We start from the raw sequence: 13,343 nt of genomic DNA on the forward strand, positions 1-13,343 counted from the left end.
TAACTTCTATACATAAAGACATTTATTTAGCTTGAGGGGTGAAAAAAAACAAAACAGTTCATGCTAATTCTGGTACAAAAATCATGTAAACAGGTTCACTTGGAGATGTTGTGCTGCATGTCTGCACAACATCCTGCCTCGGGTGTTTTAAATAGAAATGGAATGTTGATTACATTTCAGAGAATTTTAATTGGGGGAAAAAATTTACAGCAAAATATTTTTCATTTAACTGAACATTGTAAAGAAATTTTTTAAGACATTGTATAGATTTATTTATTGCTATAGGGATTAAAATCACACACACACACACACACACACACTCCCTGATGTGGAATACTTCCAACCCTTTCTCCCAGGAGGAAAAAAAAGCCTGAAGGGTACACTTCTAGTGTACTCCAACAAAGGACAACATTCAATCTTGTGACAAATATAGGATTCGTTACAGAAATATATCCGTATATGTAAATCTCGCCGACCTTTTTTCATCCGTACATCCTCACAGAGAGGCAGACGCAGGGACATGCGCAGCGTTTGGGGATTTAGAAACAGGAAAAATGTCTTCTATTTTTTTTTTCTTCCGTTCCCTACCTGTGTATACGCACGTACGTATATTCCCATTCTTTACGACGGCTGATAAAAATATATATATATATATTTATATTTTGCTGCAAAGCTAAGAATTAAACGAGTTTCCCATATTAACACTTGTAAAACAGGCACAATAGTGTCACCCTGGAGGAAAAAACTAAAATAATAATAATAATAAAAAAAATAAACGCTAAGAGATGAAAAGAAAGCAACGAGAACTACAGCAGCCAAGTCGGTTATATATTCCGGAGTAATCCAAACAAGCTAACATGGAAAGATTATTGCTGCTATTCGTGATAGAACATGATCCACCCCATGACATAAGACGAAAACAAACGAATCCCGTCCATGACTTTATACAGCTTCAGTAGTATTAAATTGCAAATCTGCCCACGTGAAAGTGGAGCCTGCATATATCCAGCACAGTAGTATAGAATAAGGCCTCAATTTGTTGTCAAAACAAAAAAGAAAAAGAGAAATAGACAGCAAAGGAAAAAGACTAACAAAAAAACCATTTACATCAGTCTTAATTACACCATTCTATAACCATTTAAAAAAAAAAAAAAAAAAAAAAAAAAAAAAAAAAAAAAAAAAAAAAAAAAAGGTCATTATGTGCAAATGTCAATCTTACAATTTTTGGAAAAGGTCGGAGACTCTGAGGATCGAGGGAATGATATCTGCCGCACCCGGACGTGCACCGAGTCGTCACGGCTTCGTTTCATCAGCACGCGAGTCCCACCTTATGTTGATTGTACCTGCTTTTTTAATTTCTCTATCTCCAGCTGAAAAATGAGAAAAGTGTGTTAATAATGATTCTTCAGATGGGGAAAAGAAAAAAATAAAAATAAAAAAGCAGCCCTCAAATCCACATCAGCAATCTAGGGGTGTGCGATATTGAGAAAAAGAGATATCTCGATATTTTTTTTTTATTGTATGAATAACGATAATTATTTAACGAAGATATTTGCAATTCAGAGGAAACAGAAGCTGCATGTGAAGTGCATTTAAATGTATTTATTTTTTAGATGAAATTAAAACCTCCAGTAAGTCAGTGTTAATAAGTGAGTCACTGAGATTGAATGAATCACCCGTTTAAATGATTCGGTTTAATCGCACTGACTGACAGACTGACTGACTGACAGACTGACTGACAGACTGACTGACAGACTGACTGACAGACTGACTGACAGACTGACTGACTGACAGACTGACTGACAGACTGACTGACAGACTGACTGACAGACTGACTGACAGACAGACTGACTGACAGACTGACTGACAGACTGACTGACAGACTGACTGACAGACTGACTGACAGACTGACAGACTGACAGACTGACTGACTGACTGACAGACTGACTGACTGACTGACAGACTGACTGACTGACAGACTGACAGACTGACTGACAGACTGACTGACAGACTGACTGACAGACTGACAGACTGACTGACAGACTGACTGACAGACTGACAGACTCACTCACTCACTCACTCACAGAGATACAAAACTGTGGCTTTGGAATAATTTCTGATAGTGAAATTGAGCAAAAACAGGCAATGTCTAAAAGAAAAGTATTTTAATATAAACTTCTAGTTTGTTTTACAAAATCAATATCACATTTGTAATCATGCTGATTTTGGCAGGAAAAAAAACTGATATTAATGAACTAGAAGTATTGAATGTACAATTTTTCTGCTGCTGAATCTTTAATATTGTTATAATTTTAAATGCATTTATATAAACTGAATCATTCATTTTGTACCTGCAAAGCTACCCGTTTCAACCGCTCTTCATCCAGCTCAGTTCTGAAGTCAGATAGCTCTCTCCTGCAGATATGAAAAACACGTTATACCTTCATTAAGCTGCCAAACAGGAGCACACAGAGATTTGAATATGCAGCCTGTGGCTTTCAGTTAAATTTAGTAAGAAAAAAAAAAAAAAAAGACTCTAGACTCTTTGTTAGTGGAGGGGGGTAGACGAGGGTGAAAATTCTGAAACTGGGACACTGGAGGAAGTGTTAAATGCTGCTACAGTTGCACTGATAGAAATGAAGGTTATGGAACAGTGGTGCGCTTCAGGGCCCTGAAGGACAAATGCTCAAAAATTAGTGAGAGAAATAAAGAGACATCGTGGCTCATCTTACATCTGCTGGGTCTTCAGTAACTCTACAGAGAGCAGCAGCTCCTTAATCTGAGCCTTGAGCTCTTCCACTTCGTTGCCTTTGTCCTCCTCAATGTCTGTTTTCACTTTCGACTCGGGAGTGGAGACATTCGCCACCTTGTGTACAGTGGGGGATGGTGCTGAGAGCGAAGCCTGTACAAAAGTTAAGTAGAAAAAAAAATAACATAAGTGTGTGTGTGTGTGTGTGTGTGTGTGTTTATGTCCCTACCAGTCCTCAAGCAGTACAGTCCAAACTTAAAAATAGGACAAGGCAATTAATTCCAACTCTATAGGACACGATGGAAGACACAAAACCAACAGGAAAAGTGTTCTTTCATGTCAATTATTCATCTAGTAAAGAAGCTTTGCCCACAAAACTACAGTATGCACCTTTTTGACTGTGCTAAAGCTGGCTAGCTTCAACCTGGCCAAACGAACTGCTAAGTCCACCTCGGCATTATGTTACTCGATACTTTTTTTTTAATCAGTTGTTTGTTGTTAATCAGTCCTTGTTGGATATTAAGTGTGTGTATTTCTGTAAAACTCTTGCCATTGAAAAGAACTCGCTTTGGAGGCTTCACATGGCTGAGTTGATAATGCAGCCAGCAGGTCAGGACGTGCATAGAATGTCAACTATTGGGGAATATCAGTCACTTCAGGATTTCAGTCAAATTCTAGCTTACCTTGCAAACTTCAGAAGACTTTGGTCTCGGAGCTTCTTCTTCCTCTGCTTTTGGAGCTTTCTCGCCGGTTTCTTTATTTGGCTGCAAAACAACAAAGACATACAAACAAACAGAGCGTTTCACTAACATGTACATTTTTCTCTGTCGTTTTTAATAGTTGAGAAATCACTGAATACATCAGTGTTTTTCAGTATGACCTGTAGTATGATGGAACAGGGCTTTGACCTCATTTCTCTTTCTGGCTTACATGCATTACAATAGAAAGACAAAGTTTCACTCACAGACGGGCCAGCGCTGAAGTGGGCTGGAAGTCGCCTGCCAGGCATCTTTGGTCTGTTTGCAGTCGGGTGAGACAACTTTTCCGAGGTAGATGACACATCATCAAAACTTATAAGCTCTAAAGTGTAAGCAAGAGAATCAAAAAGAGCTAGAACACAAAACGAGTCCAGCACAAACAAACAAACCTCGTTTGTATAAACAGCAGTAGCACTTATAAATGAATGCCTTTGTATAATGTTTTAATCGTAGTTTCATTTCCTGTCCTTGACTAAATCCCAAATTACATATCAGATCACTAGTACATTAGTACAAGGTTTGAGACACAGCCTTTACGCCGACCGTTGCTTTTGACATGTTCCACCTTGTTATGACTTTCATGTATATCATATTATATTAGACATATGGGATATTGTTTGTGTCAAATATTGAGGCTGCTCGATCTTTAGAACACCTACTGAACAGCCATTAAGGGATTATCCTTATCAGCTTCCAATCAGAGGGGTGAAAGATATAATGCGCTTCCTCTGAGCATCTTTACAAGCTACTGCTCAGGTCAGGGTGCAGCGTATCAAACCCGACCACGGGAGCTTACAGACACTCATGATTGGTTGAATGTCACTGTGATTGACAGGGGAGAGAGTACCACCAATCATCGAGAACAAGGTCACGCGTGACTACGGCATCATCGGGATTCTTTAAACGACAGCTTTATATTTTGAGCCACTCAAGAGACTGATTGAAAAAGAGGGGTCCTTAAAAGGTGAATTCAAAAGAAATGGATTATACTTCCTAAAAATTCTTATTTCTTTTTAAAAGCAGGTACACACCCACGTTGGCGGTTTTCTCAGTCCAGTCCCCAGACATGTTTTTTGTTTTGAGGGGTACTGATGGCTCGTAGTCTGACTTTGGTCGTGTTTGTGGCACCTCCCCATTATGCCTGTGGAGAAACAATGAACAGTGTGGAACCGATTATCTTACTTTCTTATAGAAGGACTATATCTGTAATATGTTGAGAATTACTCACTTAGCTACTGGTGATGGAGCAAGAGGTTTTTCAGGTCGTTTCGGCTGCAGTGCTACTGGACGCAGCAGGCCTTTTCCAGGAGGAACAGGCTTTTTCGGCGGCACAATTGGAGCTGGCTTGGCAGGTTTGTCTGGCAGAGCCTTGTCAACTTCCAGTTCAGAAGACCAGTAAATATGAGTTTGACACACACAACAGATACGGTGATAAAGAAATAGCATAACATTTTTTTTTTTACATAAAACCTGTTTCACCAGTGCACGAAAGTCAGTTCCATGAAAATATGCTTTAATGGTTAAGTGGTATGGAGCTCAGACCTCAACCCTACTGGACATCTCTGGGATGAATGTGAGCGCTGACTAACCCAGACCTCCTCACCTACATCAGTACCCAACTTAACTAATTCCCTTGTGATTAAATAAAAAAAAAAAAGTACAAATCTCCACAGAATCTAGTTTTAGATTCTTCATTTAGAAGAGTGGAACATATTATAACAGCAAATAGCAACTAAATATGAAATGGGATGTTAAAAAATACTAATCACACAATCTTATGCTCAGTTGTCCACAATGTTTTGTTCATATAGTGTACATAATTTATTATAATTTATTAATAAATTATTACATTTATTAATAAACAAGTGGCATTTTTTTTTTTTACAATTCTGGATACTTTATTATTGTTAAATTGTTATTTCTTCAGATATCCTAGCAATGTAGGAATGTGGAGTCAGAGCGCAGGGTCAGCCATGATACAGCGCCCCCTGGAGATATCACCTCCCACTAAAAAAAATTGTACAGAGAACAGATCTATAGCTATTGGCTTTTTACGCATTTAAAAAATGCCATCAGTACATGTAACGTGTACCTTTCTCTCTGCCCTTAACTGGATCAAGACTTTGTCATGGTACAGGGTCATATTGCAATTCACAGCACAGAGAAATACTTTTCTTTGCATATACCAGCTTGTTAGGAGGTAGGGATCAGAGCTCAAAGTCAGCCAAGAGACAGCAACCCTGAAGCAGAGAGGGTTGAGGGCATTGCTTATCCCCAGCAGTGGTGCTGGGGATGAACCCTCAATTTCCTAACCAATAACCCAGAGTTGGTCAGGGTTGTTTGGGTGCACTCTGATCCTCAGACAATGTGGCTTTCCGTGGTTTTCTCTCTTTTAAATGGGGTCTAAAATAGGGCATCTCCTAAGATCATGAGGTCCATTCATGGGCTTATAACCCATTTCAGGAACAGTTCTTTGCTCCAGCAACCCCACAACGGGGTAACAGGGTGGTTTTTCTGCCTCAGTCAATCTAGCTGCACACAGATACATTTTGTTAAAATGGGATCATCTTAGATTGGCATGATCGCTCTGTGCATGCCACATGCAATTGTGTTAAAATATCAATGTGCCTGAGTGTATGTCCCATTTACATTTAGGTCATTTTGCACAGAATTATTTTATTTATACACCTAAGCAGTTAAGGGCCTTGCTCAAGGGCCCAACAGTGGCAGCTTGGTGGTGCTGGGTTATGAACTAAGAACCGTCCAATCAAATGTCAAACATCTTTACCACTGAGCTAACACTTCTCCCATATCCCAGACACAACATGCTCACAGATCTCCAAGAAGGACCAAAGGTTATAAGGTGGATTGTCGAATTTTCACAAGAGGATTTAGATGACAGTACAACATCTCGCAGCATATAGATGAAACATTTTATTGGGAAGTTCTGACTCAGGTGAAGAAAACCAGGATCAACCATGTGCATGGCACAAAACTTTTCCAGGTTGAAACGGTTAATGCAGCAATAATCAATAAGTAATGAGGGGTAATGAGGGCCATCATTGTTGTTTGAATAAAATACTGATAAAGAAAAAAAAAAAAAAAAAGCACGTTGAGTCTGGGTGAAGGAAGAGCTCGCTAACTCCAGTTGCAACAGAAATCATATAAGCACAGACAGGTTTCCAAAACTCGTGCTTTTTTATTTTTCTTGCCAACAGCGTTACGGGTTAGTCAAAGAAACTAAGAAATGAGCATCAGAAAATAATAAGGACATAATCCTCAGGCGAGCCACAACATATTTCACCCGTTACACCGTGTTACAGACACTGTCTTTCGTTAAAGCCTGTGTAAAGTTAATTAGTTTCAGTGTAGACACCTGCGGCTTATAGACAGGTTATTATTATTTTTATTTTTTTTATCTTTGTAAAATTTAGTGGGTGCGGCTTATATTTGGGTGCGCTTTATAGTCCGGAAATTACGGTGTGTGTGTGTGTGTGTATATATATATATATATATATATATATATATATATATATATATATATATATATATATATTTATTTATTTATTTTCCCCTTTCTTATTTTAGGTATAAAATAAAAATAGGTAAAACCAAAAATGCTTAATGTAGGTTAATTATTTGTATTAGTTCAAATGAAAAAAAAAAAAAAAAAAAAAAAAAAAAAATATATATATATATAGTGGAACCTCGGGTTACGAATTTAATTCGTTCCGGTACTTTATTCGTAACCTGAAAAGTTGGTATATAAAAATAAAAATAAAGCCAATATTCACTAATATTATTTACTTTTAACATGTTATATTGAAATCATACCATATAAAAACATATAAAAGAAGAAATCATTATCTCAACTGGGTACTTTACCTTTAAGAAGACTCGCTGCTGGCATGATGGAGACGACATTCGTAAAAGGGGGAGGAGGGAGAGTTATTGTTTGGAAGGAGAATCTTATTATATTATATTATATTATTTATATATTATTATATATTATATTATAGAATATTAATGAATATTAACAAAATAAAGACAGTGTTAACATGAACGCTGAGACAATGCTCTCGCTAGGTACACAGGACGCTAACTGATGCGACGAGCTGCGTGGGAGAGCGTGGGTGGCGATACGAAAAGAACCCACTTGCCTGCGATTTTTTGGTGCGCGACGTTCGTATCCCGAAATTTTGTTCGTAACCAGGGGCAAAAATTTGGATGAACTGCGATTCGTAACCTGAATTATACGTATGCCGGGGTGTTCATAACTCGAGGTTCCACTGTATATATATATATATAAAATGATTGAAATTTTCATTAAAAAATATATATATATTTTTTTTATTTCATCACATTTCACTGCATGTTATAGGCATTTGGCAACGATTACACTTTACCATTTTTACAGAATACTCAAAACACAAACTTGTTCAAATGACAGACAAGACAGATGGAGATTCACCGATAGAGTAGTTTTGCTTAACTATTGAACAAATATTCAGTATTTGAAAGCTTGTCCATGATAATCTTATGATTTTCTTGTCATGTGGCATGGTGTTTGTGTTTCGGTATATCCAAATCGGGTTTTTAATTAACACCTGAAAAAGGAGGTAAATGAATTGTTGCCATATGTCAACGGCAGGCAGTAAAGGGGTAAGTTGAAGCCAATCATTCAGATTCACAAAGGTCATTCCACCCTGCAACTGCATACACACATTTCATTGTAGGATGCCAAGGCATAACCACAAGGGCACATGTTCCACAAAACTGTACATTTAATTTCATCTAACATTTGTACTAAGGAGCTTCAGTTACCAGTGTAGAACGTTATTTATTTATTATACAGCTATTGTATACTATAAATATTAAGTCACATATAAAATAAATAACTAAATTAGTGTTTTTTCATAATCAGTAGAATTGACATGAAGATATACTTCTGATTTATAATAACATATAATAATGCAGCCAATCGAGGCAAGTGTACGATAAAGTGCAGGCTGTAGCCTCCATCACTTGTTATCTACATTAATCTCAGAGAAAATGCAAAGAATGCACAACTGAAGAAGGTGTGAAGGGAAATTGGAAGTAAATAGTGGGGGAATTCCTTAAGTTGTAATATAACCTTCAAAATATGTATCTAGTGGAACATCTAGGGCTTATTTACTGTGATATGTTTAATTCTTTCCAATTATCCCTATCATTAATCAAATAAAAAAAAGTCATATTATTGAAAACATTTCAACAGTAAAATTACTATTTTTGTATGCTATACTTATTGTCTGAAGAATATTGATATGAACTGCTGACACGTTTTTTTCCCCCTGCCGTTGTTTTGCATTTGTAAAGTTTCTGAAGGTAATGGCTGATGTTGCTTACCTTTATCCTCAGCCCGTAGCTGTGTGGGTTTCTTGTCAGCACTCGGGACCTCTGGCTTCAGTGCTAAAAAACGAAACATGGCGCATTAGCTGGATCTCTGCCTCTCCCTATCTCCCGTTTTACACTACACACAGTGCAGACATACAACAAACAAAAAGAGCAAAACCACATGCATGAAGCAGATAAGCTGCAAATGCAGCGCTGATTTGGTTTCCTGTGGGGGAAGAGAAGACGAGCTAGAAAATCAATTTGAGCGCCTTTGATAGGTTTTACAGCTGAAATCATGTCACAAAACATTTCAAATATAACAAATGCCTGTGTGTTTGTTACAACGTTTTTATCCTGACTGAGTGATGGAGCCTGGGATGATGCTTTCAGAACAATGTAGACCCCAAAAAACCCTAAAACTAAGCCAAATAAGTGAGAGTACAGTACAGGAAATGAAAGAAAAGAACATGAACGCTGATGTTTAAGAGAAAAATAGTCACTCTCTCAAAAGGAGACTCTGTGGCTGAGCAGAGCTTCTGGGAAAACATTTGTTTTGATCAGAAAGTTTGGAAGGCAGCATAAGAACAGGTCGAAAGTATTTATTATACACTGTATGGCCAAAAGCATTGGTTCTTCCACAAACTGTTTCTACAAAACATATAGGCACACAATTGTGTCTTCAGGTGCAATAGAATTACATTTTCCCTTCATCTGAACTACAAGACCCAAACCAGTTCCATGAAGATCCATGGACTGAAGTGGAAGGTCTTGACTGGCCTATTACAGAACTCTGAACTCAATCTTACTAAACAAAGAAAACAATGTCCTCAACAATGATGGCACTGTAATGAGTGGATGTATGGATGTATGAATTTCGGTGCCACACAGATGAGAATGGGTTAACTTCTGGTCTGGTTCTTCTCAAGGTTTCTTCCTTGACAGTCGCCACTGGTTCGTTCATTAGGGATGAACTTACAATTATAAAGAACAAACTTATAGGCACTAAACTATAGACACTATTTTATACAACTTTGTACCCACTTCATCTGTGTGAAGCTGATTTGAGACAATGATTTTTCTTAAGTGTGCTCTACAAATAAAAATGTATTGAAGTGAAACTTGCAAAGAGGAAAAATGTATTATATCGACTGATTTATACACTTAAAAGTTGTATTCTCTTATGTTCTTATTTTATTCTGTAGCGCTGATTTGGGACAATATCCATTGTTAAAAACAATATAAACTGATTTGTAAAATGGGACATTTAAAAAGCACATATGCTCAGGTGTCCACACACTTTTGTTCATACAGTCATACATCTCCACACCTATTCATATACTCGCATTCATCACTCAATCTAACAGGTCGACACAAAAGACATCGGAAAAGCACATTCTAGGGAACGACTACAATGGAAACATCATTTTGCCGCCTCTGAGTTTTTACCTATGGCCGTCAGCACTGGATCATGCACATCGCGATCACAGACCCTGTCAGAAACCCAGAGACCTTGATAGGCGGTTCAGTAACTAGTCATACTGTTTGGGATGCTTCGTTTCCAACCTTCTGGGGTGATCAGAGAGCAGTCATACATATGAACTAAGAATTCGGGCCTGAATATGTAGTGTGCGGAAAATCTGGTACTTGACCACTATTGGTCACAAGCCGCCTCAGATATTACTGTAGCACTGTTTCAGCTCAAACCTACTACCAGCATCTGTACGATTTTCTGCAGCGAGCCTCTGTCGCCCGATGACTGGATAAATGCACAGGATGAAAAGATGTACAGGAGCGCATACAGTACATAGAAGAAAGCTATGAAAGCAGTTTGTCAGTCTCACAGAGCACAATAGGAGGTGAAAGTGCAAATACTTTGTTCTTTTACCCACTGAAAGAAGAGTCAGAGGTCAAAGAGCTATACTGTGTAATACCTGCAGTTTTGGATGGTGGTGGCGGCTTCTTTGGCTTCTGTAGAGAGAAAAAAACAGCACTGGGTTTCAGAGTGATGCATTCGACTCATCTCACCTTCACATCTTCATTTATTTATTCATTCATTCATTTTCTCCCGCTTATCCGTAATTCGGGTCGCGGGGGCAGAAGTCTAAGCAGGCCCCTGCCTTCGACTACTGCCCAATCCTCAAAGCACCGTCCCTTACGGTCCCTCCTGCAGGTGGTGAGCCCACGGGAAGGCGGCCCCACGTCACTCCGACGTCACGGACCTTGATATTTCCCTCGTAAGGGACCCCCAGAGCATAGAGGGTTAAGGGCCTTGCTCAAGGGCCCAAGAGTGGCAGCCTGGCAATACCGGGGCTCGAACCCCAGACCTTCCGATCGGCAACCCAGCGCCTTAACCACTGGAGCCACCACTCCCCCCTTCATTTATTTATATTAATTATTTTTAATACTATGTACTTTACACTATTCAGTACATAGACACCTGACATTTCCAGAAATGTTTTTCCCTCCCAAACAGTTTCCGCAAAGTTGGAGACACACAGGCTGGGTACAGGATGCGTTTGGATTCAGTGGCATGAAATTTTCACTTGAACTATGGGGCCCAAACCTGTTCCAGTGTGACGATACCCCTGTGCACAAAGCCAGATCCCTGAAGATATTTATGAAGACACACTTTACATGGCTTGGAGTAGAAGATCTTGAGTAAACTACCATGAAGTTCTGACCTCAATCTTATTTTGGACGAATTGGAATGCTGACTGCACCCCAGGCCTCCTTACCTCACCCTACATCAGTGCCACGTGGCTGATGCACGCTCCAAAATCTAGTGGAACATCGTCACGTGGAGGTTCTTACAAGAGCAAATTGGGGAACTAAATGTGGGGTGGGATGGGATGGTTAAAAAAAATAAAAAAATAAAAATCTTATGGTCAGGTGTCCACAAATTTGGAACCAAACGTACCTGAATCACTCAGTTATCTAATATTTTGTTGTTTGACAGGATTAGTTTTTGTAAACCGTTGTCAGGTCTGTTACCATGACAACAGGAGAATTAGAAAACAGATATTCCACTTTATATAGAAGTATCCTTACCTCTTCTGGTTCTTGTTTGGAAGTCTGCTTAATGGAGCCTTTGGATAAAAGAGTCTAAAAAAAAACACAACATTAAAGAAAAAATGTCGTTTAAAACCTAAATGAAGCGAAGATGTACGTGTGAAACAGACCGTTTGGGGTGAACATGACTATTCGATTAGCAGAAAACACCAAGGATTTATTTACTTATGTGTGAGAAAGGATGCAGACATGTAAGACAATAAGGTCAGAACGATCTTCACTAACAAGAAGCTAGCCAAGCACAGGATCTACCTCCTGACTCAGGTTGCCATCATAACAATCTATCATCACCTTCATCACAGACACCAATTATGACATTCACAAACTACAGAAAGGACAGTCGATGTAGAGCTCTTTACTCAAACATCACATGCTTAATCTCCTTCACTCAGGTTGCTGCTTGAGCATTAAACATTATTTATACATTTGAGCAGTTAAGGGCCACATTGAAGGGCCCAGTAGTGGGAGCTCAGTAGTGCCACTTACAAACTTCAAATCAGAAGCCCTTTCCCTGCCCTCACCTAGTACATGTGTCTGTCTTCTAATAATAACAAAGCTTAATGTTAATGCTGTTCCTTGCAATATTTCTTATTTTTAACATTTTCTGAACCCTTTTCACAATAGTGCATATGGATGTGTCTGGTCAGATGGCCACGCAAATGTGGCAAAACAGTGTACATCAGCATAAAAAAGGAAACCACGGTGGCTAATGAGGGCGGCTCGGATCACGCTGGAAGGCCGCAACCTACTGTATACTAGAAAATCAAGGTTATAAATAAAGATCAGTACCTCTTTTTCTGACTCTGAAATCAGCACCACAAAGTTGTCAGGAAAGACTCCCTCTTTGCCATTCAGCTCTCCTCGCCACCAGCCTGTCTCCCCTGTGTCCTACAACACAGCGCACGCAGAGGCCGCAGAAAGTTGTTAAAGGTAGTTCTAAATTTATGATACTGTAAGAATATTAGATATGATTATTATTAGTATTCACAAGAAGCGAATCTGTGGGGTCTGAAACAGTGCTGCTTGTAGCTTTTTCTTACAATAAAGCCACCAAATCAACAGATTTCTGGTTATTGTAATTCAGTTATCAGACATTCTACCAAAAACTCAAATACAAACTCACCTTGCTTAGTAGGTGAATAAGTTCACCTTCCTTTATGTCGAGCTCATCTTGGTTTGTAGCTTCATAATTATACGTGGCCTTGCAGTATTCCTTTACTGTGAACACATACATAATATCAGTCTGTAAGGATCTTTAGTGTAGTGTATTTATGGTGTCAAATTTTTTGGTCCGCAGATACGCATTAAATTATCTGCAATAGTCCATTTGCACTGCTGTCTGTACGATCACGTCGCCATTTTCTCCTCCTCCCATTGGATGGTCAGAGCAT

At 38.7% G+C, this 13,343-nt stretch overlaps 1 protein-coding gene across 1 annotated transcript in view; it reads right to left on the minus strand.

Moving 5' to 3' along the window:
- cd2ap (CD2-associated protein) overlaps positions 1 to 13,343 on the minus strand; it is a 44,517-nt gene continuing 31,174 nt past the window's right edge. The window contains exons 8-19 of the mRNA XM_083563053.1: positions 13,076 to 13,170; positions 12,742 to 12,840; positions 11,932 to 11,985; positions 10,815 to 10,851; positions 8,896 to 8,958; positions 4,736 to 4,883; positions 4,539 to 4,648; positions 3,714 to 3,829; positions 3,433 to 3,513; positions 2,733 to 2,902; positions 2,352 to 2,415; positions 1 to 1,370 (exon numbers count right to left, since the gene is read on the minus strand). Of these exons, the coding sequence (XP_083419179.1) occupies positions 1,329 to 1,370; positions 2,352 to 2,415; positions 2,733 to 2,902; positions 3,433 to 3,513; positions 3,714 to 3,829; positions 4,539 to 4,648; positions 4,736 to 4,883; positions 8,896 to 8,958; positions 10,815 to 10,851; positions 11,932 to 11,985; positions 12,742 to 12,840; positions 13,076 to 13,170 (1,079 nt within the window). The 3' untranslated portion in view covers positions 1 to 1,328. The remainder of the gene's footprint in view (positions 1,371 to 2,351; positions 2,416 to 2,732; positions 2,903 to 3,432; positions 3,514 to 3,713; positions 3,830 to 4,538; positions 4,649 to 4,735; positions 4,884 to 8,895; positions 8,959 to 10,814; positions 10,852 to 11,931; positions 11,986 to 12,741; positions 12,841 to 13,075; positions 13,171 to 13,343) is intronic.

The sequence above is a fragment of the Silurus aristotelis genome, assembly GCF_946808225.1.
Source record: "Silurus aristotelis genome assembly, chromosome: 15".
NCBI lineage: Eukaryota > Metazoa > Chordata > Actinopteri > Siluriformes > Siluridae > Silurus > Silurus aristotelis.